This window comes from Nomascus leucogenys, chromosome 7b (genome assembly GCF_006542625.1).
Source record: "Nomascus leucogenys isolate Asia chromosome 7b, Asia_NLE_v1, whole genome shotgun sequence".
Classification (NCBI taxonomy): Eukaryota; Metazoa; Chordata; class Mammalia; order Primates; family Hylobatidae; genus Nomascus; species Nomascus leucogenys.
In genome coordinates this window covers 328,427-352,297 of record NC_044387.1, presented here as the reverse complement: position 1 = coordinate 352,297, position 23,871 = coordinate 328,427, and the positions used below count along the sequence as shown (strand labels likewise).

At 59.2% G+C, this 23,871-nt stretch overlaps 2 protein-coding genes across 21 annotated transcripts in view; one reads left to right on the top strand and one right to left on the bottom strand.

Moving 5' to 3' along the window:
- Positions 1-7,343, top strand: part of PPP6R2 (protein phosphatase 6 regulatory subunit 2) — a 98,694-nt gene extending 91,351 nt beyond the window's left edge. For 12 of the 16 annotated variants that reach the window (XM_030815284.1, XM_030815272.1, XM_030815274.1 and 9 more), the window contains 9 exons: positions 362-459; positions 662-719; positions 975-1,099; positions 1,398-1,561; positions 2,451-2,610; positions 2,714-2,802; positions 3,572-3,776; positions 6,572-6,823; positions 6,905-7,343. In XM_030815284.1, the coding sequence (XP_030671144.1) occupies positions 362-459; positions 662-719; positions 975-1,099; positions 1,398-1,561; positions 2,451-2,610; positions 2,714-2,802; positions 3,572-3,776; positions 6,572-6,823; positions 6,905-6,953 (1,200 nt within the window). In that variant the 3' untranslated portion in view covers positions 6,954-7,343. The remainder of the gene's footprint in view (positions 1-361; positions 460-661; positions 720-974; positions 1,100-1,397; positions 1,562-2,450; positions 2,611-2,713; positions 2,803-3,571; positions 3,777-6,571; positions 6,824-6,904) is intronic. The other 4 variants (XM_030815285.1, XM_030815282.1, XM_030815286.1 and 1 more) reach the window with 1 other exon arrangement.
- Positions 7,344-9,521: 2,178 nt separating this feature from the next.
- Positions 9,522-23,871, bottom strand: part of SBF1 (SET binding factor 1) — a 28,549-nt gene continuing 14,199 nt past the window's right edge. For 2 of the 5 annotated variants that reach the window (XM_030815267.1, XM_030815268.1), the window contains 18 exons: positions 23,554-23,732; positions 23,291-23,427; positions 22,971-23,178; positions 22,515-22,711; positions 22,300-22,437; positions 19,952-20,029; positions 19,446-19,627; positions 19,172-19,351; positions 18,433-18,534; positions 18,176-18,361; positions 17,966-18,092; positions 17,764-17,894; positions 17,463-17,693; positions 11,249-11,356; positions 10,939-11,150; positions 10,235-10,322; positions 10,035-10,166; positions 9,522-9,956 (listed from right to left, as the gene is read on the bottom strand). In XM_030815267.1, coding sequence (XP_030671127.1) covers positions 9,858-9,956; positions 10,035-10,166; positions 10,235-10,322; positions 10,939-11,150; positions 11,249-11,356; positions 17,463-17,693; positions 17,764-17,894; positions 17,966-18,092; positions 18,176-18,361; positions 18,433-18,534; positions 19,172-19,351; positions 19,446-19,627; positions 19,952-20,029; positions 22,300-22,437; positions 22,515-22,711; positions 22,971-23,178; positions 23,291-23,427; positions 23,554-23,732 — 2,715 coding nt within the window. In that variant the 3' untranslated portion in view covers positions 9,522-9,857. The remainder of the gene's footprint in view (positions 9,957-10,034; positions 10,167-10,234; positions 10,323-10,938; positions 11,151-11,248; positions 11,357-17,462; positions 17,694-17,763; positions 17,895-17,965; positions 18,093-18,175; positions 18,362-18,432; positions 18,535-19,171; positions 19,352-19,445; positions 19,628-19,951; positions 20,030-22,299; positions 22,438-22,514; positions 22,712-22,970; positions 23,179-23,290; positions 23,428-23,553; positions 23,733-23,871) is intronic. The other 3 variants (XM_030815269.1, XM_030815270.1, XM_030815271.1) reach the window with 2 other exon arrangements.

Genomic DNA, 23,871 nt, shown 5'->3' with positions numbered 1-23,871 from the left:
GTCTCTGATGGCATCTCACTAGCAAAGGGGAGAGGGGGCTCGTCTCCGAGCACATACGGGGCGGGGTGGGTCTGAGGGGAGAACCCCAAAGTCACTCCACCTTGATGAGAGCACTGAGGACACAGCAGATGGACTCGAAAGTCAGAGAATATGGGGCGTATCTCAGACGTGACCGCAGCGAGCGCGCAGCCTGAGTTTTGGTAGAATCACGAGCCCTGAACAGTCAGAGTTTACTGCCCACTTTTGCTGGAGGAGAAGCTCCTGAACAACTAGAGAGATTGTGGTTCCCACAGAGCAGCCTCCAGGCCCGAGGCCTCCTCCGTGACCGGCGTCTTTCCCTCCCTCCCTCCCTCCCTCCCAGGCCTTCTCCGACTACCAGATCCAGCAGATGACGGCCAACTTCGTGGATCAGTTTGGCTTCAATGACGAGGAGTTTGCAGACCAGGACGACAACATCAAGTGAGTCTACTTGGAACGCCTCTGCAAGAGGCGCGGCTCTCCCCGCCGCTGAGGTCCCGTGGAGGCAGCTCCCTGAGGCCTTGCTGGGAGTGCGGCCTGATGTCCCCGGGAGACAGCAGGTGTTCCCAGTTGTGTGCGGGCACTGAGGCCCCCGATGAGCACCGGGGGAGGAACGCTGAAGCCATCCCCCTTGCTCTTGCAGCGCCCCGTTTGACAGGATCGCAGAGATCAACTTCAACATCGACGCTGACGAGGACAGTGTGAGCAAGCAGGGCTGTGTGGGGTGCGGCCACCCTTTTCCCAGGCAGCTCAGTGTGTCATGGGCCTGTGCGGTGGGGCTGGGAGAGGCCCCTCTGTGGAGCTCGGAACAGTCACTTTCCTTGCCCCTCCCCATCCTCTCCTCCAGCCTGGGGCTCCCACATCCTGAACTAAGCCCCTCTGGGAGCCCTATGGGGAGAGTGGCTCCTGTCTTCCCCAGACCCTCTGGAAACTGACCTTGGCGTTTTACTCTGCAGCCCAGCGCAGCTCTGTTTGAGGCCTGCTGCAGCGACCGCATCCAGCCCTTTGATGACGATGAGGACGAGGACATCTGGGAGGACAGTGACACTCGCTGTGCCACCCGGGTGATGGCCAGAGCCAGGTGCAGGGCCTGCCCCATCCCCGCAAAGCCTCTACCGAGGAGGTTCAGCCCCCAGAACACCTGTCAGACGCCCAGACGCCCTGCTATTTGTTAGCTGGCTTGCAGAGCAGCCACACCTGTCCTGCCAGCTCTGGGGTCCAATGCAGCGGGTGACCCTGAGGAGCCCAGAGCTGAGGCCTGGAGCGACTAGTGCTCCTCTCTTGAGACGATCTGTGCCCCGAGCCCGGGGCCGTCCCTGACCCTCAATGTTAGGCGTCCGTCCTGGGCCACCAGACATCTGACTCTGAATCTCCCCCAGGTTTGGAGCCCCCCATGCTTCAGAGAGTTGCTCAAAGAATGGCCCAGAGCGTGGAGGCCAGGACGGGAAGGCGAGCTTGGAAGCACACAGAGATGCACCTGGGGCAGCTGCCCCACCGGCCCCCAGGAAGAAGGAAGCCCCCCCTGTGGAGGGTGACTCAGAAGGTGGTGCTGGGGGCCAGGGGCCGGGGGTGTGGGTATCGGGGACAGGACATAGTACCCTGGCCTGGGTGTTGTGGAGGCTTCCTTTGGAGCTGAGGCATTTGGGGCTCACTGTGGCCCGGAGCCTGAATCCCCAGCCGTTTCCCAGCTGTCCTGAGTAGGGGTCTATGCTGCCCTGTGCCTGGCGCAAGGTGGTCTCCTGCCCCTGCCTCTCAGGTGTGGTCCCTCAGCCACGTCACCAAGGCTGGTGGGTGGTGTCCACCTAGTCTCCATCGTCCACCCAGCCCCCACACAGTCGGCTACAGGCCTGACGCCCTCCCCAGCACAACAGCACAGGCCGCATGGCTGATGAGACCCCTCTCTTTACCCTGCCCTGGGGGCAGCACTGAGGCACTCAGGACTTTGGTAGAGGGGCAGGGATCTCTGTTAGGAGGTGCTGAGCTCTTAGCTGAGACTGACCGACAAGAGCAAGGGTGACGCCCTGGGGAAGCAGGAACGTCCCAGATAGGAGGAAGGCACCCCATCCTCGAGGCCAGGGAGGGGCCAGTGGTGCTCAGTGAGCTGCCGGCTCTGTTGGTTGTGGTCCTGGGTAGGACAGGGCAGTGGCATCACCTCCACACTGTCAGTGTCAGCCCTGCTGGAGGCCTGGGGGCCCTTAGGACCTGACTGAGCCCCAGGTCACATGCCCCATGGATGTCGGCAGCTTGTCAGGACCTTCGAGCTGTCCCCTGTTGCTCCCTGAGGGGCTGATGGGCACTGCCTGGGCCTTCCTCCTGGAGCAGCCCCATCTTACTGGCAACCTCTGTGGGGCCCCCGGGGCAGAGGCGCTGCCTCCCCTTTGCCTGCAGCACCCCAGGCCTGCCCATGCCTGACCACTGTGTCTCTCCCCCAGCAGGCACCATGTGGACGGCAGTGTTTGATGAGCCAGCGAACTCGACACCCACAGCCCCAGGAGTGGTGAGGGATGTGGGTTCCAGTGTGTGGGCAGCTGGCACCTCAGCTCCAGAGGAGAAAGGCTGGGCCAAGTTCACCGACTTCCAGCCTTTCTGCTGGTAACAAATGCGCTGGCAGGAGGGGGCTGTGCCAGGAAGTGCCTGTCAGGGTCAGGAGGCGCCCGTCGCCCAAGACTGATCCTGTCCTCGTCCTTGTATGCAGCTCCGAGTCAGGGCCCAGGTGCAGCTCTCCGGTGGACACAGAAGGCAGCCATGCCGAGGGCAGCCGGAGCCAAGGCCCTGAGAAAGCCTGTGAGTAGGAGCAGTGAAGGCGGCATCCAGCCTTGCCCAGTTTCAGGCCTGAGGCCGGCTGGCCCCCCTCCTTAGGGGGCAGTGGGAGGAGGTGGCCACGGCCCCGCATGCTGCTAGGTCTCTGGTGACACTGGGGTTTGATACAGCAGTGGGACTGGAGCAGCCACGTGCAGATGGGGAGGGCCCCAGAAGGGAGGCAGCAAGGCCGTCGGGCTGGCCCCGAGCCCGGTCTGAGTAGGTGGCACAGCTCAGGTCTGCACCCTGGGTTCCGGACAGCAGCACGGGGACCCCAGCATTGAGATGTGTGCGGGTGGGTTGTTGGCAGGAAGCCGTTCTGTGGCCTGATCAGAGCCCCTGGCCCCCAGCCCCCTAGTCAGGCTCAGAAGCTCCCCCAGATAAAGCTGAGAGCTCCAGGTGAGTGACAGCTGGCTCCCAACACTGGTGTCCCAGGTTTTGGGGTCCTTTGGGCTTGAAGGAGCCGTGGCAGGACCATACGAGGCGGAGTGGGCCCCTCCCTGAGCCTCTGCGTCCTCCTGTGAGACCAGGGCACGTGTCCCTGTATCATGGGGGAGGCAACAGGGTTGTTTGTGTGGAGACCCCATGGCAGGTGTGTGAGCCTGTCTGCCTCATGTGGCTCCCACCCAGGCACACGTGTGCAGGCAACAGGCTGCATGTGAGAGGGCACACGTATGGGGGCCCTGTGGCTGGGGTGGCCACACCCTGCGGCCCCTCCTGCCTCACTGGACAGCACCGGCCTCCTCCTTTGCAGTCAGCCCGGCTTCTCCATGTGCCTGGAACGTGTGTGTCACCAGGAAGGCCCCCCTGCTGGCCACTGACAGCAGCTCCTCTGGGGGCTCCGACAGCGAGGATGGCGACCAGAAGGCAGCGAGTGCCATGGATGCGGTGAGCAGGGGTCCCGGCCGGGAGGCCCCCCCGCTGCCCACAGCGGCCAGGACAGAGGAGGCTGTCGGCAGGTGTGTGGGGTGTGGCGGGGGCGGGCCTGCCAGGTGCATAAGGCGTGGCTTCCAGGCTCTGTGCCCAGGTCTCAGCTCCTCTGAGAGCAGGCTGAGGCCAGGCCAGGGGTCTTCTCCACACTGCTTCCCCCCTGGCCCTGTGACACTTCAGAGGCTGGCTCAGGCTGCGGTGATGCCCACGCGTTTAAGTGGAGGCCGGATGGGAGGAGTGTGGGGCCTTCTTTCTTGGAGAGAACATCTGTGTTCTCTGTTCTGAGTGGTTAAGACAAGAAAACAGGCTCCCAGGGACTTGGGGGAGCAGCCCCTACCCCAGATCCCAGTTGGAGAGAACAGCCCAGCTCTTGGGGCCCTGGGCCTGGCTGAGCCACCTGGGATCTGGGTACCCTGGTGGTCGGGGAGGGGCACAGACTCTAAGTCCGGCAGGCGAGCAGGCATCTGTGGGGCTCACGCAGACCTCGCCTGCTACTCCCCTTCCATGGGAGGCCTATGATTCCCAGACGTCTCGGAAGCCAGGACAGTAGGATGGGGGGTGGGGCCCTCAGGACTGCACTTGGGGCATCCAAACCCTGACTGAGAGTTGGAGGCAGCTTGCAGAGGCCCAGGCTCCCTTGAGCCCCCAAGAGCCATTCCTGGGGAGAGAGTGGAGAAGGAGGCGCTCCCTGTGAGGAGGTTGGAGTCTGGCCGGCCCCTCCAGCAAGCTGAACCCCATCCATCCCCCCACAGGAAGAAGGTTCCTGGGATCCTTCAATAAACAGATACCTCTCTGGCCTCTGGGGTCAGGGGGTGGGTTAGCAGGAGGGCAGGACAGCTGGGGTGGATGCCAGGGCCAGGTAAACCTGAGGGGGAGGGTAGTACTGGGCTTGACATGGGGAGGAGGGCGCACCCAGCAAGGGCACAGCTGTGCAAAGACCCTGAGGCCTGAGCTCCCAGTAGGTCCAGGCAACAGTGGGGAAGTCCTTGGGCTGGATTCCTCTAGGAGGGGACAAGATGCCTTTCACATCTGGCGGTGCCTCCCAGTCACTCCTGGCTCCATGGTTGTGAAGGGCCTGCCTGGAGCGGGGTGAGGGTGTCCCCCAGCCTCACCGCCCAGTGCAGCTCAGCCTGCATGCGTCCCACCTGTGCTGCCCTCCCCTCACATGTGGGGCAGGTCTCACACCTCAGAGGGCCCTGCTCACTGACCCCCAGCAGTCCTGGAGGGTCTGTGTGGTACTGGGGCTCCGGGCATCTCCCCCAGCCATGCTGCAGGCTCAGCACCAGACTGGCTCTACCCACCCTGTTGACCGGCAGGCCCCGTCTGTGCTCACAGCTCCTCCCCTTGTTTGGCCACCCTTTCCTCAGGGCGTCTGCAGCAAGTGGGGCCAAGGCCACAGCAGTGGATGGTCCGATGCCGGAAGTCACTGGGAAGCCCAGGCCAGAGCCCCTCGGGTTGAAAGTCACAGAGTTCCTGCGTGGGCTTCATTCCTTCTTAAAGTTTAGTCACTGAAAATTTTTTTTTTTTTTTGAGACGTAGTCTTGCTCTGTCTCCCCGGCTGGAGTACAGTGGCGCGATCTCAGCTCACTGCAACCTCCGCCTCCCGGGTTCACACCGTTCTCCTGCCTCAGCCTCCTGAGTAGCTGGGACTACAGGCGCCCACCACCACCACGCCCGGCTAATTTTTTGTATTTTTAGTAGAGATGGGGTTTCACCGTGTTAGCCAGGATGGTCTCGATCTCCTGACCTCGTGATCCGCCTGCCTCGGCCTCCCAAAGTGCTGGGATTACAGGTGTGAGCCACCGCGCCCAGCCTAGTCACTGAAATTCTTAACAATCTTTACCCAGCCAGGCACAGTGGCTCACACCTGTAATCCCAGCACTTTGGGAGGCCGAGGTGGGCAGATCATGAGGTCAGGAGTTCGAGACCAGCCTGGCCAATATGGTGAAACCCGTCTCTACTAAAAATACAAAAATTAGCCGGGCGTGGTGGCAGGAGCCTGTAGTCCCAGCTACTTGGGAGGCTGAGGTGGGAGAATCGCTTGAACCAGTGAGCTGAGACCATGCCACTGCACTCCGGCCTGTGCATCAGAGACAGACTGTCGGCAAAAACAAAACCAAAACAAACCTTTACCCACTTCTCCTAAACAACCCCTAAAAAACTGCTCTGAAAAGCAGGGAATATCATTGTGCAAAGTAAGTTGTTTCTTTCCACGGGGCTGTCTGCCTAAAACTTGGCACTTACAGCTCTGCCTGCACCGTCGTGATGGCCCAGCCTGCAGGTGAGCTTCCTCGCACCCCCGCCCGGCCTGAGCGCCCCTCCCTGAGTCAGACACAGTATCCTCGCCCTGCAGGAGGCCAGAGGGCCCGTCTGCTGCTCATGGCCAGGCTGGGTCTTGGGGTGTCTGGCCCCCTGCAGAGCAAGCCCCTTAGATGCCCGGCAGGATCCTCTCCCCGCTTCCGTCCCTCGGGAGGTTCCCCACACTGTGTCCAGTGTCAGGCTGAAGTTGAGATCACAGCACAGGAGCCTCTGGGGTCCTGGGAGAATGAGGCTCTTGATGAGGAGCAGGATCTGAGTGCTGCCTGGAAGGAGGTTTGAGGTCATCAATGGACAGGCAGCTGGTCCCAGTATTTGGAACTCGGGGCAGCAGAGCTGCCTAGCTGGGTACAACCTGGGCCATCCCACAAAGGGCAGGAGTGGGAGGGGCCAAAGATGGTGCTCCCAGGCCACCTGGACCTTTTTGTCCAGCTGGTCCCTTGGGCATGAGGCGGGGTGGCACTGAGGGTGGGGGTGCCCATAACCAGAGCCCATGTTTGCCACACAGGGTCGGGTGTGCTGACGGCCGGCTGTTAAGCCCTGCCTGCGCCACGCCAAAGGAAGTGACTGCTGCCCCAGCCGTGGCTGTGCCCCCCGAGGCTACTGTGGCCATCACCACAGCACTGAGCAAGGCTGGCCCTGCCATACCCACCCCAGCAGTCTCTTCTGCAGTGGCCACGGCGGTCCCCCTAGGGCCCATCATGGCAGTCACAGCAGCCCCAGCCATGGTGGCCACCCTGGGGACAGTGACAAAGGACAGGTGAGCAGGTTGAGTGTGGGGGTAGAGGGTGTGGACAGGGCCTGCAGCCCACACGGTTCCAACCGCACCCCATTCCTGCAGGAAGACAGATGCCCCGCCGGAAGGAGCTGCCTTAAATGGCCCAGTGTGATGCTGCTGCTGCCCGGCCATGGCCCGCCCTGGTCAGGCTGCATCCTTAATCGAGAAAACTACCTGGTGATGCAATCTTTTTTTTTTAATTTAATTTAATTTTAAAATAAATGCTGCATTGGTAAAGCTGGCAGTTGAAACCAGTTGGACAGCCCAGCTTGCGTCTCTTCTGCCTGAGTGGGCCCCTCAGGTCACTCGTGCCCTGCTGGAGGACAGAGGGGGCACCTCAGCGCCCCCCAAGGCCCAGAGCACAGCAATAAGGTCTGCCTGCAGGAGCTGGGGTGGGGGATGGGGGCAGGACCCTGAGATGCCACCAGGACCTGATGGGCCAGGAATGGCGTGGACATGGAAGCTGTTTTTACAGATTTTTTTTTTTTTTTTTTTTTTTTTTTTTTAAGAATACAGAAGGAGCCAAGCTTTTTTGCACTTTGTATCCAGCTGCAAGCTCAGGGCAGAGTCAAGGGCCTGGGTTGGGAAGACCTGACTCACAGGAATGCATAATTGACCCTTGCAGCTGCCCAGTAGCCCTTGGAACTGGCACTGAACCAGGCTGCAAGATTTGACTGCCTTAAAAACACAAGGCCCTCTAGGCCTGGCAGGGATGTCCCTGTGCCCAGCACAGGGTGCCTGGCAGGGGGAGACCACAGGTATGCAGGTGGGGGGACATGGCATTGGGGCTCGAAGACTGGTTTCTAGCACTACTGGTCACGGCCATGTCGTCCTAGAAGGGTCCAGAAGATTATTTTACGTTGAGTCCATTTTTAATGTTCTGATCACCTGACAGGGCACCCAAAACCCCCAACTCCCAATAAAAGCCGTGACGTTCGGACAAACCGCGTACTGTGAACCTTCCGGCCCCAAAGCCCCAGCCCGGCCAGGGGTGGGAGTGTCTCCTCCAGCACCTCTTTTGTGGCCCCCCCACCCCTCAGGGTTATCCCCGTATAATGGGTGGAGGTGGAACAGGCCACATCACAGCAGCAGGTCTCTATATCTGAGCAAATACTGAGCTTTTTCCGTTTGGGGGATGGGGGGAACCACTTCACCTGACGCTCAAACACATCAACCCCAGGACTTCCTTTTGTGCCAGCTCCCCCTCCCGGAAGTCTGGGCCCCATCTTGTCCTCACTGGCTGAGTGGGAGGGGCAGGTGGAGACCAGACCGCCCCCACCAGGGAGCTTGTCTGAAAAATGACTCAAGGATCTCTTTCCACCACGGTTGGGGGTGGAGGGAACCCGCTCAGCTCCCCAGAGGCCGAGTCTCTGCCCCAGCTACACATTCAGTGCCTTGTTCTCGCCCCCTACCCTGTGCCTGGCATTTGTCCTCTCCCCCCACACATGTGGAACAGGGAGGGCGGGGTCCTTTCTCCCCTTACTCTGACCTGTGGGTCTTCCAGGTGCCAGGAACTTTGGTCAGGCTCCATCTGTCCGGCCTGAGGGAAGACCTGGCTGGTTTCAGTGGCTCAAGTGAGCCCACCCTCACGTCTCCCCCCGGTGTCCCACCACCACCTGTGGGGTGGGGGAGGTGGTGGGACCATGCTGGGCCTGACAGACAGGGTCTAAGGCCATCCTTGGCTTCAACATCCCACCAGGGGAGGGTCTTGGCCCCCACCTGCCAGCACTGGGCCCCGCCTCTGCAGCTATCATCAGAACCTTCCCCTCACCCACACCTGCTGCCCACCTCCCACCTGAGGGATCCAGCCTCTAGCCGGCTCCCTGCCCCCCACCAGCCCCTCTGGCCAGGTCACCAGCTGCCACTCTCAGATGTTCTCTTGGCCTTTGCAGCGTCTACACCCCTCCCCACCTTCTGCTCCTGCACCCTTGGCCAGGCCTCGTCACAGGCAAGGACACGACAGCTCAGCAGGCGAAGCCCTGGGCCTGGTGGGACTCGGGTTTGAATAAGAAGAGCAGCGAGGGGCCACGGTGACACCAAGAACGGAGGGACCGGAGCCCTCTGAGACCCCAGGGAAAGGAGAGGACTTTGGGGCAGAATTCCCAAGAACTGAGAGGGTCCGTCCCCCATGGGCATTGGCCCCCTCACTGCCAGGTGCTGCTCACTGCCTGGCAGGAGCCAGATGTGGTCAACCTGCATTCCCCTGGGAGCCCACTGTCCATCCCCGCCCCCCCCCCCCCCCACCCCGCCTCCTGGGTCTGGCCTCCATTCCTTCAGCTCTGGTCTACCAGAAACTGCCGTCCACCTCAAGTGTCCTCTGGACCTGCAACAGCCTTCTGGGGGCAAATGACCACCCACCCTTTCACCCCTAAGCCTCTGTGAGGTCAGCTTCTGCATCCCTTGGGTAGCGATGGGGGCTTCCTCTCCAGCCATGCTGGCCCCTAGACCAGCCCTGAGGCCTGGAGGGAATCAAGGCCCCAGTGAAGTCTGCTCAATCCGCCCCCAAAGCAAAGTCACTCCCAGGGACATGCAGGCAGAGGTGGGTGGACCCAGGCACCAGGAGAGGCTCACAAGAAAGATGCCGACCTCCCACCAGGTGGGCCTGGATAGGGGCAGATGGGACCCTCTGGGTAGGCCGAGAACAGGCAGTCGGGGTATGGGGAAGGCAGGCACAGGAGCGTGGCGTTAGTTCTCTCTTTATATAGACTCTGGTTCTAGAAACTTGCCTGCAGCCGCTGGCTGGACCAGCACACGCTGACGGGGCCGGACTATTTACAGGCCCATTGCGGGCTGTACCTTGGCCACCTCCCGGCACGGTGCTCAGCTGTGACGCCAAAATAAGTTAGGGCCGGCCGGGCGGGACGGGGCAGGGACGGGGGCTGTACACACAAGTGCTGGGGGCTCGGGGCCTCAATACTGTCGAGGGCCGGGGCTGTAAACATGGCCGGGGCGGCCCTGCCCACCCCTAGTGGTCGGTAACGACTGGAAGCAGAGCAGCCGGGCAGGGCTGGGAGGCTCAGGCGTCCGACAGGCAGCTCTGGATCCGGTCCACCCACTGCTGGGCCGAGGGCACGTCCTGGGCACAGAAGTTGTAAACGCGACGCGTTGTCTTCACCTGGGGAAGGGCGGGTTACTGACTCCACAGCCCCCACACCAGAGCCCCTCCCAGTCCCAAGCCCCAGCCAAGGCTCACGTCAAAGAAGGCCTTCTCGTCCACAGTCTTCGGGGCACCCATGGTGGGCGCGCCGGGTGCCACAGCCTCCACCTCCGCCAGGTCGATGACACCCTTGCACTCTGTGTCCACACGGTGGTCGTAGTAGCGCAGCTGAAGGAGGCCACAGAGTCAGCGCAGCCCCTTCCCCCACGAGTCCCCCCCCCCACCTGATCACTCACCTGGTGCTTGGTCTTGTCCAACACGAACCAGCGGGCCTTCCAAGGCTTCATGAAGGCCCCCTTCTTGTACAGAGTGCCCTCGTAGGACCTGCATTTCCAGCAGAACCAGGGCCAGGCTGACTGTCATGGCCCAGCCAAGCCCAGGCCCCAGCAGTCGTCCCCACCTGCTGTCCCAGCCCAGGAGGTAAGACCAGGCTCCCTGTCCCCAGAACTGACCTAAGCCCAGAGCACTGGCCAGGGGGCCACAAAGAAGCCTCGGGGCTCCGAGCCCAGGAAGACTACGCCCAGAAAGGAGACGGTGAAGGGGCCTCACACCCCTCCAGACTCCAGGGAGCATCCCCACACCAGAGCCTCAGGGTCTTGGGAAAGCAGCCCCCTACACAGGGCAGGCGCCCTTACGAAGAAAGGGATGGCCGGGCAGGTAGATCTGTAGAAGCAGCCACAGCAGCAGCTGCCCGGGATGGATCCTGCCAGACTCCAGACTCACGGGGGCCTCACCAATGCCCTCTCTCTGCTCCTCCCTCAGCCACTGCAGGCTGTGGTCGGCTGCGGTCACCAGTTCAACACCCCAAACCCCTCCCAGTGGTGGCGTATACTTAGGCAAGCTCCTCAAAAGCACCCGCAATCTCCCACCAGAGGACTGCCTGGGACCCCAGAACACCAGCTCAGAGGTGTCCGTGTAGCAGTGGGAGGTGCCCTCATACCTGTTCTCACTCTCAGCTGTCTGGAACTGGCTGTACAGGGTGCTGGTGCTGCGGCGGGCAGCCTGGCGGGAGCCGGATGCAGTTGAGCCACTACTCTGGTCACTGTCCAGGCTGAGGCTCAGGGTGGAGCCCACGGGCCCCTCCTGCAGGTATACACCCAGCGAGCGGCGGTGGTGGGGTGCGGTGGACACGAGGAGGGAGCTAGGGGTGCCCTGGAAACAGGAGGTTGGGACTTGGGTCAGGGCTGGACAGACTCCACTTTCTCCCAGCAACATGCCCACCGTGGACGCTCACACTGGCCCTCACTCACACGTCCGTCTGGCCGGCCTTCGAGGCGCTGTGCAGCCTTCACCCGGTCCCAGGTGTCCTTCCAGCGCTCAGGGGGTCGGCCCAACTCTGTCTCCAGCCTCTGCAGCTCCTGGGGGAAGAATTAGTGAAAAGTTTATTCAGAAGGAAATATCCAGACTAGAGCATGAAAAGACAAAAGGATGGAAAATACAGGAAAGAGATACAACGGAAAGGCCTAACGCGTGTGTAACTGGCCACAGGGGGAGGTGGCAAGAGGGAGGGAAGGAATATGCAAAATGAATATTCGGAGACAACAGTTGAAAAATTTCCCAAACTAGGCCGGGCGCGGTGGCTCACGCTTGTAATCCCAGCACTTTGGGAGGCCGAGGCGGGCGGATCACGAGGTCAGGAGATCGAGACCACGGTGAAACCCCGTCTCTACTAAAAATACAAAAAATTAGCCGGGCGTGGTGGCGGGCGCCTGTAGTCCCAGCTACTCGGAGAGGCTGAGGCAGGAGAATGGCATGAACCCGGGAGGCGGAGCTCGCAGTGAGCCGAGATTGCGCCACTGCACTCCAGCCTGGGTGACAGAGCGAGACTCTGTCTCAAAAAAATAAATAAAAATAAAAAATAAATTAAAAAAAAGAAAAATTTCCCAAACTAACCAGAGGCATCAAACAACATCATCAAGAAACACTACAAACCCCAACAGGGTAAGTTAAAAACACACACCCCGGCCAGGCACGGTGGCTCACGCCTCTAATCCCAGCACTTTGGGAGGCTGATCGCCTGAGGTCGGGAGTTTGAGACCAGCCTGACAAACATGGAGAAACCCCATCTCTACTAAAAATACAAAAAGTTAGCCCAGCATGGTGGCACACGCCTGTAGGAGAATCGCTTGAACCTGGGAGGCAGAGGCTGCAGTGAGCCGAGATCGCACCACTGCACACCAGCATGGGCAACAAGAGCAAAACTGCTTCTCAAAAGACCACACAATACTGATCTTCAACACTGCAGGGTCCACAATGTCCAGCTTACAATAAAAGACTAGAAAAGCAGAAAAATGGAGAGAAACATTAAAATAGACCCTGAAATGAAACAGGAGTTAGAACATACACTAAATTCAAGAGAGTGATTTTAGGGCCAGGCGCAGTGGCTCACGCCTGTAATCCCAGCACTTTGGGTGGCCGAGGCGGGTGGATCACGAGGTCAGGAGTTCAAGACCAGCCTGGCCAAGATGGTGAAATCCCATCTCTACTAAAAATACAAAAATTAGCCGGATGCAGTGGCAGGCACCAGTAATCCCAACTACTCGGGAGGCTGAGGCAAGAGAATCGCTTGAACTCGGGGGGCAGAGGTTGCAGTGAGCTGAGATCGCGCCACCGCCCTCCAGCCTGGGCAACAAAGTGAGACTCCGTCTCAAAACACACACACACCCCCCATAAAATGGGACAGAAAAACTGCTGAAAAACAAAGAGAAAAGTCCCAAAACCCGCCAGAAGAAAAAAAGACATGCTCTCTTTGAAAGAGCAATAATAAAACTGACGGCTGACTTCAAAAGAAACATGAGGCCAACTGTCAACTTCCAGCCATGACAGATCATTAGTCTGAGAACAGCCCTCCCTCCATATGCAAATGATGAAACTGGACAAGAAGGGGAAGCCGTTGTTTCCAGATGTCGGACGAGCCAGCTTGAGAGACAGGAGCCTAAGACATGGGGCCACATAAGATGGGCCCCACAGTCACCTGTTTTCTGCCCAGCCAGAGTGCAGGGAAGCAGGGCCAGAGCAACACACAGGAGCTTGCTGAGCCGAGGAGGCAGAGACGGGATGTCCAGGGGTGCTAGTGCAGGTGGGTCTGCAGGGCGGCCCATAGAGTGGAGGGAGCACCACAGCAAAGGGGCTCTAGAAATCTAGACAGAGCCCTCCTTGAGTCGTTGGCCAAATTAGGCTGCCATGCACAAAGCAAGATGTCACAAGACCTGGCAGAGAACAGCTACCAAGAAGCTATGACCTGTAATCCCAGCACTTTGGGAGGCCAATGCGGATGGATAACCTGAGGTCAGGAGTTCAAGACCAGCCTGGCCAAGATGGCGAAACCCTGTCTCTACTGAAAATACAAAAATTAGCCGGGCGTGGTGGTGGGTGCCTGTAATCCCAGCTACTCAGGAGGCTGAGGCAGGAGAATTGCTTGAACATGGGAAGTGGAGGCTGCAGTGAGCCGAGAGTGCGCCACTGCACTCCAGCCTGGGAGACAAAGTGAGACTCTGCCTCACACACACACAAGAAGCTATGAGCTGAACCCAAATTCTAGAGGAATGCTGAAAGATACTGGACTTCCAAAAAGCCAGTGTGGCAAGACCTCACTGCAGACACAAAGACACAAAACTCCAACTGAAGCCCTGGAGAGGTCACATACCTTAGGCTGCTCTATCCCTGGAGCTTCTCTAGAGGTGCTGGCGAGCTGCCCAAACAAAGCTTAGAAACAAGCTTCAAACAGATCAAGCTGACCCACAAGCTCATTCCCTGCCTGCGAGAATAAAACCCAAGACTCTAAGCTTAAAGAAAGACAGCACAGGCAGGCACAGTGGCTCACACCTGTAAGCCCAGCACTTTGAGAGGCCGAGGAGGGAGAATCGCTTGACCCAAGGAGTGTGAGAACAGCTTGGGCAACATGGCAAGACCCCATCTTTACATATATTTTTAAGTTATAAATGTTTCAAGATTTAAAAAAAAGATGGACATAATGGTTTATCAGATGGGGAATCTCTACAATAAAAAGTGTTAAATTCATCAGATGGGGCCAGGAGTGGTGGCTCACGCCTGTAATCCCAGCACTTTAGGAGGCCAAGGTGAGAGGACTGCTTGGGCCCAGGAGTTTGAGACCTGCCTGGGTGACATAGGGAGACCCCGTCTACAAAAAAAAAAAGCCGGCACGTGGCACACGCCAGTAGTCTCGGCAACTCGAGAGGCTGAATGAAGCAGGATTGTTTGAGCCTGGGAGGTTCAGGCTGCAGTGGGCCATGACTGTGCCACTGCACTCCAGCCTGGGCAACACAGCAAGACCCTGTCTCAAGAAATTAAAAAAAAATTCATTTGATGGGCCTGAGTATATTAAAAACACGAAAGAAAAGAGTAGTGAGCTTGAAGACAGGCCAACAGAAATCATCCAAAATGAACTGCAAAGATAAAGACAGAAAACACACAGAGCTTCAGCAGCGTACGGGACAATAAAGTCCCAGAAGGAAAGGGAGAGATTGTGCAGAAAAAGTAATTTATAGAAGCAGTGGCTTAAAATGTATTAAATTTGACAAAAATGACCGTCTCACAGACCCAGAAGTTTGAAGAGCCCCAAGCAGGACGAAAGCAAAAACCACAACGGTCAAATTGCTGAAGCCAAAATTAAACGCAAAATCTTCAGGCAGAGAATGAAAGGGTGCCATTATACACAGTTTATAAGGATAAGAATGAACACTAACTTCTAAGCAGAAACAATACAGGCCAGAAAACAAAGTAGTATTTTTTTTTTTTTTTTTTTTTGAAGCAGAGTCTCACTCTTATTGCCCAGGCTGCAGTGTCGTGGCACGATCTCAGCTCACTGCAGCCTCCACCTCCTGGGTTGAAGCGATTCTCCTGCCTCAGCCTCCTGAGTAGCTGGGATTAGAGGCACACACACTCAGCTCATTTTTATATTTCAGTAGAGACGGGGTTTTGCCATATTGGCCAGGCTGGTCTCGAACTCCTGACCTCAGGTGATCCACCTGCCTCAGCCCCCCAAAGTGCTGGGATTACAGGCATGAGCCACCGTGTCCGGCCCAGTAATGGTATCTTTTAAGGTTACATCAGTTTAACTGCTGAATGTAAAAAAAAAAAAAAAAAAAAATAGAAGCTGTCAACCTAGAATTGTATATCCAGAGAAAATGCCCTTTGCAAAATAAAAGCACAAAGATGTTTCCAGATAAACAAAAGCTGAGGGAATTTGTGACTGGCAGCTCTGCATTACAAGAAATATTAAAAATTCTTCAGGCTGAAGAGAAATAATAACCAGACCAGATTATACTGAAAGAATGAAGAATGTTATAAACGGCAAAAATAGAAGACTTTTTCCTTCTTTCTTAATTTCCTTAAAACAAAGTTGACTATTTAAAACAAAAACAGGGCCAGGCATGGTGGCTCACGCCTGTAATCCCAGCACTTTGCAAGGCCGAGGTGGGCAGATCGCCTGAGGTCAGGAGTTTGAGACTAGCCTGGCCAACACAGTGAAACCCCGTCTCTACTAAAAATACAAAAAAAATTTAGCCGGCCATGGTGGCGGGGTGCCTATAATCCCAGCTACTTGGGAGGCTGAGACAGGAGAATCACTTGAACTCAGAGGCAGAGGTTGCAGTAGGCCGAGATCACACCACCGCTCTCCAGCCTGGGTGACTGAGGGAGACTCCATCTCTCAAAAAAAAAAAAAAAAACAATGCTGGGTGTTTATGTCATATGTAAAAGCAAAATGTGTGACAGTAACAGGAGGACAGGGAGGGCATGAATGGACACACACCACCATAAGGCTCTTCTGGTGTGAACAGGGTAATGTAATTTCAAGTCAGATGATTATAGCCCCTGGCAACCCCTGAAACACAACACAGAGAGGTACAGCTCAACTCACAGTAGACAGAATACTAAAAACACTTATTTTTTAAAAAAAGAAAAGGAAGAAAGGAAAAAAATCAAAGGGACAAACAGAAAACAAACAGCAAGATGCCAGACTTAAACCCAGCCACATCAATAGTAACAGTAAATTAAAATGGGCTAAAAATTCCAATTAAAAAAACCTATTAGACTGGGTAACAAGAAGACCCAGCTACATCTACATCCTGTGTACAAGAAACTCACCTTAAACATAAACACACAGACCAGTAAAAAACACAAGAAAACAACAGCGCAAGCTGATGCTGGTCATGACAAAGCTGAGTGACTCCATTAGCACCAATCAGACCGTGTCAACTTTAAGACCATGAGCATCGCGAGAGAGAAAAAGGGACTGCTGTCTGTGCTTGTGGGTCACCTCCATCACAAACCATGACTCCCATACTCCCCCAAACCCTGTGCCCCATGCTAAGTCACTGAAATAAATGACTCATTTAAGCCTCACAACTTCCCTGTAAGGCAGCAATCAGCATTTCCACTTTCTGCACAAGGAAACAGAAGCTCTAAGATGCTTAGATAACTTGGCTGGGCGCGGTGGCTCACGCCTGTAATCCCAACACTTTGGGAGGCCAAGGCGGGCGGATCACAAGATCAGGAGATCAAGACCATCCTGGCTAACATGGTGAAACCCCGTCTCTACTAAAAATACAAAAAATTAGCTGGGCGTGGTGGCGGGCGCCTGTAGTCCCAGCTACTCGGGAGGCTGAGGCAGGAGAATGGCGTGAACCCGGGAGGTGGAGCTTGCAGTTAGCCAAGATGGCGCCACTGCACTCCAGCCTGGGTGACAGAGCAAGACTCCATCTCAAAAAAAAAAAAAAAAAAGAGAATCTCTAAGGCCACACAGCCACAAGCCAACAGTGGGGAGCTGAGTGCAGGTCCCCCCCGTGGCCTGGGTCTGAGGCCCACACTCCTCTGCCTGCTCAGCCCCACAGAGACTCTGGGATGGCCCCAAAAGGTAGCACCACGCGCAGGACACCGCCTCACGCCCTACACGCCAACCCAGCCACCGCCACCACCCAATCACAGTCTCCTTTCTCCTTCCCAGGCATCTCTGCCTTGTTCAGTCCAGGCCCACCAGGGATGGCACAGTGAGGGTAAGAGAGGCCTCAATGTCAACCCCAAGCTCTCAGGGCAAGAACTCAGAGCTGCTCACATTAGGGTCACATTAGGTGGGGCAGGCAGTCTGGCGGAGGGAGGAAAACACTGTCCTCTCCAAGGGCTGACTCCTCAACAGGTACCTGAGCTGCTCAAAGCCAGGTCAGGGAAAACACACGTGCTCAGAGTGGAGGCTGCGTACCGAGACCTGGAGGTCTCTGACGACGGCCCTCCTGTCACTGTCTGGAAGCACCCACTGAGTGGGGCGGGGCCCTGGGGAGCCACAGCCACCCCAGGCCAGTAGGCAGTTCACACGGTGGGGAGACGGCAGGGCCACACCAACCCCCAGGGGTTGGTGCACGTACAAGTGTGCACACACACACGACCCTGCTGTCTGAGCGAGAGGGGTGGGTGCCAGGCCAGACCTTGCTCTGGGATCACACGCACCTCCAGCAGGCGTGAGATGGCATCAGGCTGGGCCCGCGGGCAGCTGTCGTAGCAGGGCCACACCACGCGGCGCCTGCTCTGGGGGGCGCCTCCATCAGACCGTTCTTCCTCTGGGGGCTCAGGGGGCCCCTGGGCCAGTTCCCAATCATAGGGAGGGCCCTCGGCCAGCGTCTCCTCCGTGTAGAAGTCCCACACCTTCAGGTTGGACACGTTGCTATAGGGCCGCAGGACCTGAGGGTGGGCCTGCGGTTGAGGATCTGGGTCCGGCAGGAGCCGCCTACCCGACCCAGCCCCAGCTTACCTCTGCGTCCTCGGGCGCATACACGTAATTGTAGAACACAGGCGTCTTCTTGCTCAGCCGGTCCACGTATTCCCACACAGACCTGCACGGCAGCTGGCCCCTGCGTTCCCCCTTCTCCTCATACAGCAGCCCTACACAGGGGCAGCACTGAGCCTGGGCCCCTCCTGACCCGTGGCTGCCCCAGCCCCAACTCCCGACATACCCAGCTCAATGCGCTCATAGTCAGAGTCGAGCAGGAAGGTCCGGAAACGGCGGGACACGTGGTGGTAGCCGAGGAACTTGAGGTAGAACTGGCTGAACTCAAACTCCATGGGGAACTGCAGGTGGACCTGCACGCCATGTGGGTCAGGGGCCAGGGCTCAGCGGTCAGGGGGCGGTCCCGGCCCCCCCCCGCACACAGCGGCCTGCCCACCTGGTGTACGCAGTCCAGGAACTGCAGGAAGACGGGTGTGAAGCCGCTGCTCTGCCCAGCCAGGGTGTGGGCTCCACGGTGGCTGAAGCGATGACCGAAGGACAGCCACTCCTTCTCCACCAGCAGGCGAAAGCCCTCCAGCGTGCGGTAGAAGGGGTCTGAGAGCAGCTGCACCAAGGATATCACCTGCCAGCACCGCCGGGTGGTCAGCGAGGAGCCCGGGAGCCTGGCCCACCCCAGCCCCACGCGCCACACACCTGGGTGGTGATGTCCCAGCCGTCCTCCAGGCCCACCAGCACGGAGGAGCCTGAATCCAGGAGCTCCACCACCAGCACAGACACCTGCATCAGCTTGTGGATCTGCAGGGACAGGTGACCTCAGCCCCTCTGGGACTCACCACCCTCCTGCCTCGCCACTCACCAGGCCAGAGACCCGCATGTCCACAGGCACCGGGGAGGCAGGCCCCGTCCACAGCCCTCTGAGCCCTGGATGCAGGCACAGCACTGGACAAGCACACCTCACTCTGGGTGTGCCGACCAGCCCACCTCCAGCCTGCTGGCCACAGCCCACCCCCCTCCAAGCCCTCTAGGACTGAGGGACGTCCCTGTCCCTCAAGATGCCCGGTGGCCCCATCTTCAAGCCCTCCAGTGTTTACCAAGCCAGCGTCCTGTCAGTACCCACCCCCGAGAGAATGCAGCAGAGGCCCAAAACCATAAACCACATCCCCTGTGTGGTCATCAGCCCACGTGGGCCCAGCAGGCTGCTCCAACATACCCATGCCCAGGCCCTGGCCACTTTCACTGTCAGCTGGCCCCAGCCAGGCCCAGCCTCCCAGCTGCCTTCTAGGCACCAGAGCCTGGGTGGGAAGTGGCTGTCACCTCCTCCTTCCAGTGCTCCACACTGTCAGACAAGCAAACCTAGACCCATCCACTTGGCTCTAGCCAACGGGTGGGCCCAGCACCGAGGCGGGCGGAGGGACAGGGGCAGTGCAGAGACCTGGATCAGCCACTCCGAGTCCTCCAGTGAGCGCAGGAAGGAGGCTGGGCTGGGCTCAGCAGCGGGGCAGCCTGGGACACATGCTTTCAGCAGCTTCTTGAAGCTAGCCTTCACCTGCCGTGCCTCGAATACCTCAATGGGCACCAGCTCCCACTGCTGCAGGGGGTCTGGCCGTACACCCTGAAAACAACCCGGACAAGTGCCACGAGACACATGAGGCCCCAAGCCCCCTGCCGAGCCCCCACCCTCACCCCCCATCCCCCACCCCAGTCACCTTGAGCTGGGCTTTGTCCCCGAGGATGTAGAGGGCTGCTCGCTGCGGACGCAGGAAGCCTGGGTCGGGAGGGCCCCCGTTGGCCTGGGGTGGGGCCAGCGCGTCTCTGCCAGCTAGCCGGGAGCCCACATCGGTGCCAAGGCCACTGCTGCGTCCACTGGTCCGGACACTGCCCCATTTACCTGTGGAGGAGACGCCAGGTAAGCACCCGAGGGGGGCCAGGGCACCACTTACCTGGGGCTGAGCTCCCAGGGCAGGGGTGGTTGGCAGGACCCCAGCAGGGCCGTGCGAGAGGAGGGCTGGCACACACACATTCTGAGACATAGGGTGGCAGCCAGTGTTAGTTTCTAGGGCAGGACTCACGGGTCAGGGAGGTAAGGACTGGGGCCCGGGAGACGGATCGTTAGTGTCAGGTGTGGGGGGAGACATTAGTGCCCGCAACAACTCGGTGCACACTAGAGGCCGCCAGCACCACGAAGGGGAGGCCTGCAGGCTCGGTACGGTACCTCGGGGCGCGGTCCGTCTGGAGGCCGAGGCCGCCATGGGGTTGGACAGCGTGGTGACCCTGGCTCTGGGGCTGGGAACTGGGGGCACAGCAGAGAGAAGGCTCAGGCCTAGCCCCAGGCCTGGGCGTGCCCAGCTTGGGGGTGCCTACAGGTCAGAGGGTTCCACCAAGCCCCCAGGGAGCCTGGAGATAGCAGGGGTCAGCCCCAAGTCCTGATCTCAGGAGAGTGGGAAGAGACATCCTGGTGTGGGCCTCTCTGCCAGGGCAGGGCAGGCCGCAGAGCACTCCGTGGCAGCAGCAGGGCTGTGCGGTGGAGATCCCGGGCTCTCCTCTGAACCCTCCTCTCTTCCCACTCAAGCTGGCTCAGAGCAAGTCTGTCTCTGAGTCCCTCCCTCCACATCCTGGCCCTTTGTCCTCCACTCAGGGGCCAGGGCTTGTGATGGGCACAGCTCAGAACTCTCCACACATGCGCATGCAGAGGCCTCTGTCCAGGGCACAGCAATAGGAGGTGCCCAAGAGGTGTGGCCTGGAGAAGAGGCGACCTGGAGGCTTTCCGAAGAGGGGAGAGGGTGGACTCAGAGCCTGAGCCCAGTCCAAAAGGATGGAGAGCAGCTCAGTCCAGGACACAGGCAGATCTGAGTCCCAGGCTGAGGTTCACGGTCCAGACGACGTGGCCTGAAGGCACAGGGAGGCCACGAGGAAGGGGCGGCCCAAAGAGCTGGGAGATGCCTGGGGTCCACAGTGGGTCTCTGGGCGCCTGGCCCTGCGCCAGGCTCACCTGCTTCTGCAAGGCCCCAGGGTGGGACCGAGGGTGGGACTGAGAGAGGCAATGTCCCCTCGTCCACCAAGTGGTCACTATGGGCCAAGCACAATGCCAGCCCAACACGCCCTGCATCCTCTGACGGCTGCCACACTGCAGGCGCCCAGCTCACAGTGAGGACGCGGCACCAGCCTGCTTTGGATGCCAACCAGGGCCCAGCGTATCCTTGTAAAAAGGTCAGAGCTGGCCGGGCGCGGTGGCTAACGCCTGTAATCCCAGCACTTTGGGAGGCCGAGGCAGATGGATCACGAGGTCAGGAGATCGAGACCATCCTGGCTAACATGGTAAAACCCCGTCTCCACTAAAAATACAATACAAAAAAATTAGCCGGGCTGGGCGTGGTGGCTCACGCCTGTAATCCCAGCACTTTGGGAGGCCGAGGTGGGCAGATCACGAGGTCAGGATATCGAGACCATCCTGGCTAAAATGGTGAAACCCCATCTCTACTAAAAATACAAAAAAAAAATTAGCCGGGCGTGGTGGCGGGTGCCTGTAGTCCCAGCTACTCGGGAGGCTGACGCAGGGGAATGGCATGAACCTGGGAGGTGGAGCCTGCAGTGAGCCGAGATCGCGCCACTGAACTCCAGCGTGGGCAACAGAGCGAGACTGACTCAAAAAAAAAAAAAAAAAAGGTCAGGTCTGGGACTAGAAGCCACGACTACAGCTGAGGGAAGCTTGAGCCCCTGTGCGTTGCTGGGCACTGAGGGGGACACTGGGAGGCAGCAGCCACTGGCACTGGGGATGATCGGAGACGCGAAAGGGACTCTGTAGGAGGCACAGGCATGGGGGATGCGGGGGCGGCCCCACCTGCAAACGCCACTCAGGGTTTCTGGCAGGGGTGGGAAGGCAGGAAGACAGGGCGATTGTAAAATATAACTATATAATGTGGTATCTGGAAAAAAAAACCACTTCTGAACTAGAGAACAGGTGGTCCAGACAGAGGAGTGAGTGTGGGGCATATCTGCCACCCCGTCCTGGGGCCAGTCTAGCTCAGTGTGTGCAGGGCGCCTGTGAAGTGTGCGTGGCGGTGGGGACAGAGACAGCAAGGCCAGCCCGGGCAAGGGCCAAGGAACCAGGACACATGAGGACAGAGGCTCCAAAGACAGTCTGGATTGGGGGATGCGGGGAGGGTGGAGGGTGGGGGATGAGGAAAAACAGTGACACTGGGAGGGAACAGGACAGAGGAGCATCTGGGAGGTTTCCAGGCTGTGGGAAACGGTAAGACAGAGCCGCGCAGAGGCAGCACCCGGAGGCCCCTGCAGGAAGCTGCAGCAGATGCAGAGGTGGAGAGCGGGGCAGTCAGAGCGGGCAGGACGTCAGGGTGGGCAAGAGGTCAGGGCACACACCTGGTCAGGGCAGGCTTCCCGCCCCTGCCCCATGGCACCCGGAGGGCACCCTCCTCATCGCACACCCAAACATCCATGACCAGCGCCGTTTCTGCCCCTCCCTGGCCTGCCTGCCAAACCACAAATGCCACCACAGCCCCCCAAAGTGCCCCTGCCCCACCGTCTGCCCACAAGCACCCTCACCGTGACTGCCCATGTGGGCTGAGGAGAAGCCGCTAAGCGTGTTGCGTCCCGACGCGTCAGCGTAGCGGGGCATGGAGCTGACCACAGCCTGCAGGTACTTCTCCTGCTCCAGGCTACTCGAGTCCGCCTGGGACTGGCCTGGGGGAGGACACGGAGCTGAGGCAGGGGAGGGTGAGACAGGGCAGGGCAGGCACAGGGCAGGACGCAGGAAGTACCTGGAGAAGGCGCGTTCTGGGCCTTGAAGAGGCCGACGACACCTTTGCCGTGCAGGCCTCCAGAGCGCAGCAGCACCGCCTTGGACCGCCCGCTGCGCCAGCAGACCACGGGGAAGCGGTTCTGGCGGTAGCAGCGGGACACGCGCTGCAGGGCGTTGTCCTGGACACTCTGGGGCACGATCAGCAGCCCTGGGTAGCTGAAAGGAGGCAGAGGCGTGAAGGCGGCTCACGCCCCAAGCAAGGCAAGAGGAGCCGGCCCGTGGCTCCCAGCAGGAGGCGCTTCCAGCTCAGCCACGGGGCCCCCCGGCCCACCCCCCAAGCCCTGTGGCCTGTCCCTCTGCCCGGAGTCTCCCCCTCCACATTCGTTACATGACCAGAAGCCGTGGCCCAGGCCCTCAGCAGGCAGGGAGGACACCCAGTCACATGCCCATCACCCAGGCCAGCCCTGGCCCTCACCTGCGGCAGATGGCGTACATGCGGTTGACGGGAGAAATGCGGAAGGGCTCGGACTTGGCCCGGCTCAGGCTGCTGCTCAGGGTGCCCAGGCCGAGGCGCTGGTAGTCGCGACAGCAAGCCCTTTCCACCAGGCTGCTCATGGTCATGCGGTCGGAGGGCTTCAGGGCTGAGGACGGGGTCAGCGTGCTGGGCTCCAGCTCCTCCGACACTGCGCAGGCCAGGCACACATGGTCATCACGGGGCTGCTCCGCCTGCCCTGATCCTCCCTGGCGAGTGTCAGCATCCAGAGCCCACCCAGGACTCCACCCCCGCCCCTCCACCTGAGATCTCGTCCTCCTGGTCCTCAGGGGGCGGCTGGCCCCGGTGCTCCCAGCTGGGGGGGTTGTACTTCTTGCGAGTGACATGCTGCCGCCCGATGGTCTTCTTGGCGTTCTTGACCAGGTTCCGGGACAGGGTTCTGGGGCACACAAGAGTCAGCAAAGGTGAGAGGAGGAGGGACAAAGATGGGCACAGGGGCCTAGGAGGGTTGGAGCGGGAACATGGCTGAGGACCAGCTGCCCTGGCCTGGGACCCAGACCCATACCTGAGGGAAGGACCCTTGTCCTTGGTGACTCGCGGTGGCCGGCCAGGTGTGTGGGCAGAGCCCAAGGTGAACGCAAAGGTGGCCCTGACGTCCGGAGGATACCGCAGCTTATGCAGCTGCTTACGGAAGAGTTCGGCACTGTCAGACCCCACCTCCTCATCAAAGGCCATTTTCAGCAGCTGCATCGGAAAAAGCAGCCCTTAGGGGTGTGGGTGGCCCCCCAGCCCCTTCCCCAACTCTGACGCTGCCAGATGCCAGACTCCCCTTCCCCCCGCAGCCATGACACAGAGAGAAGCAGACCACAGACATGGGCCTGTA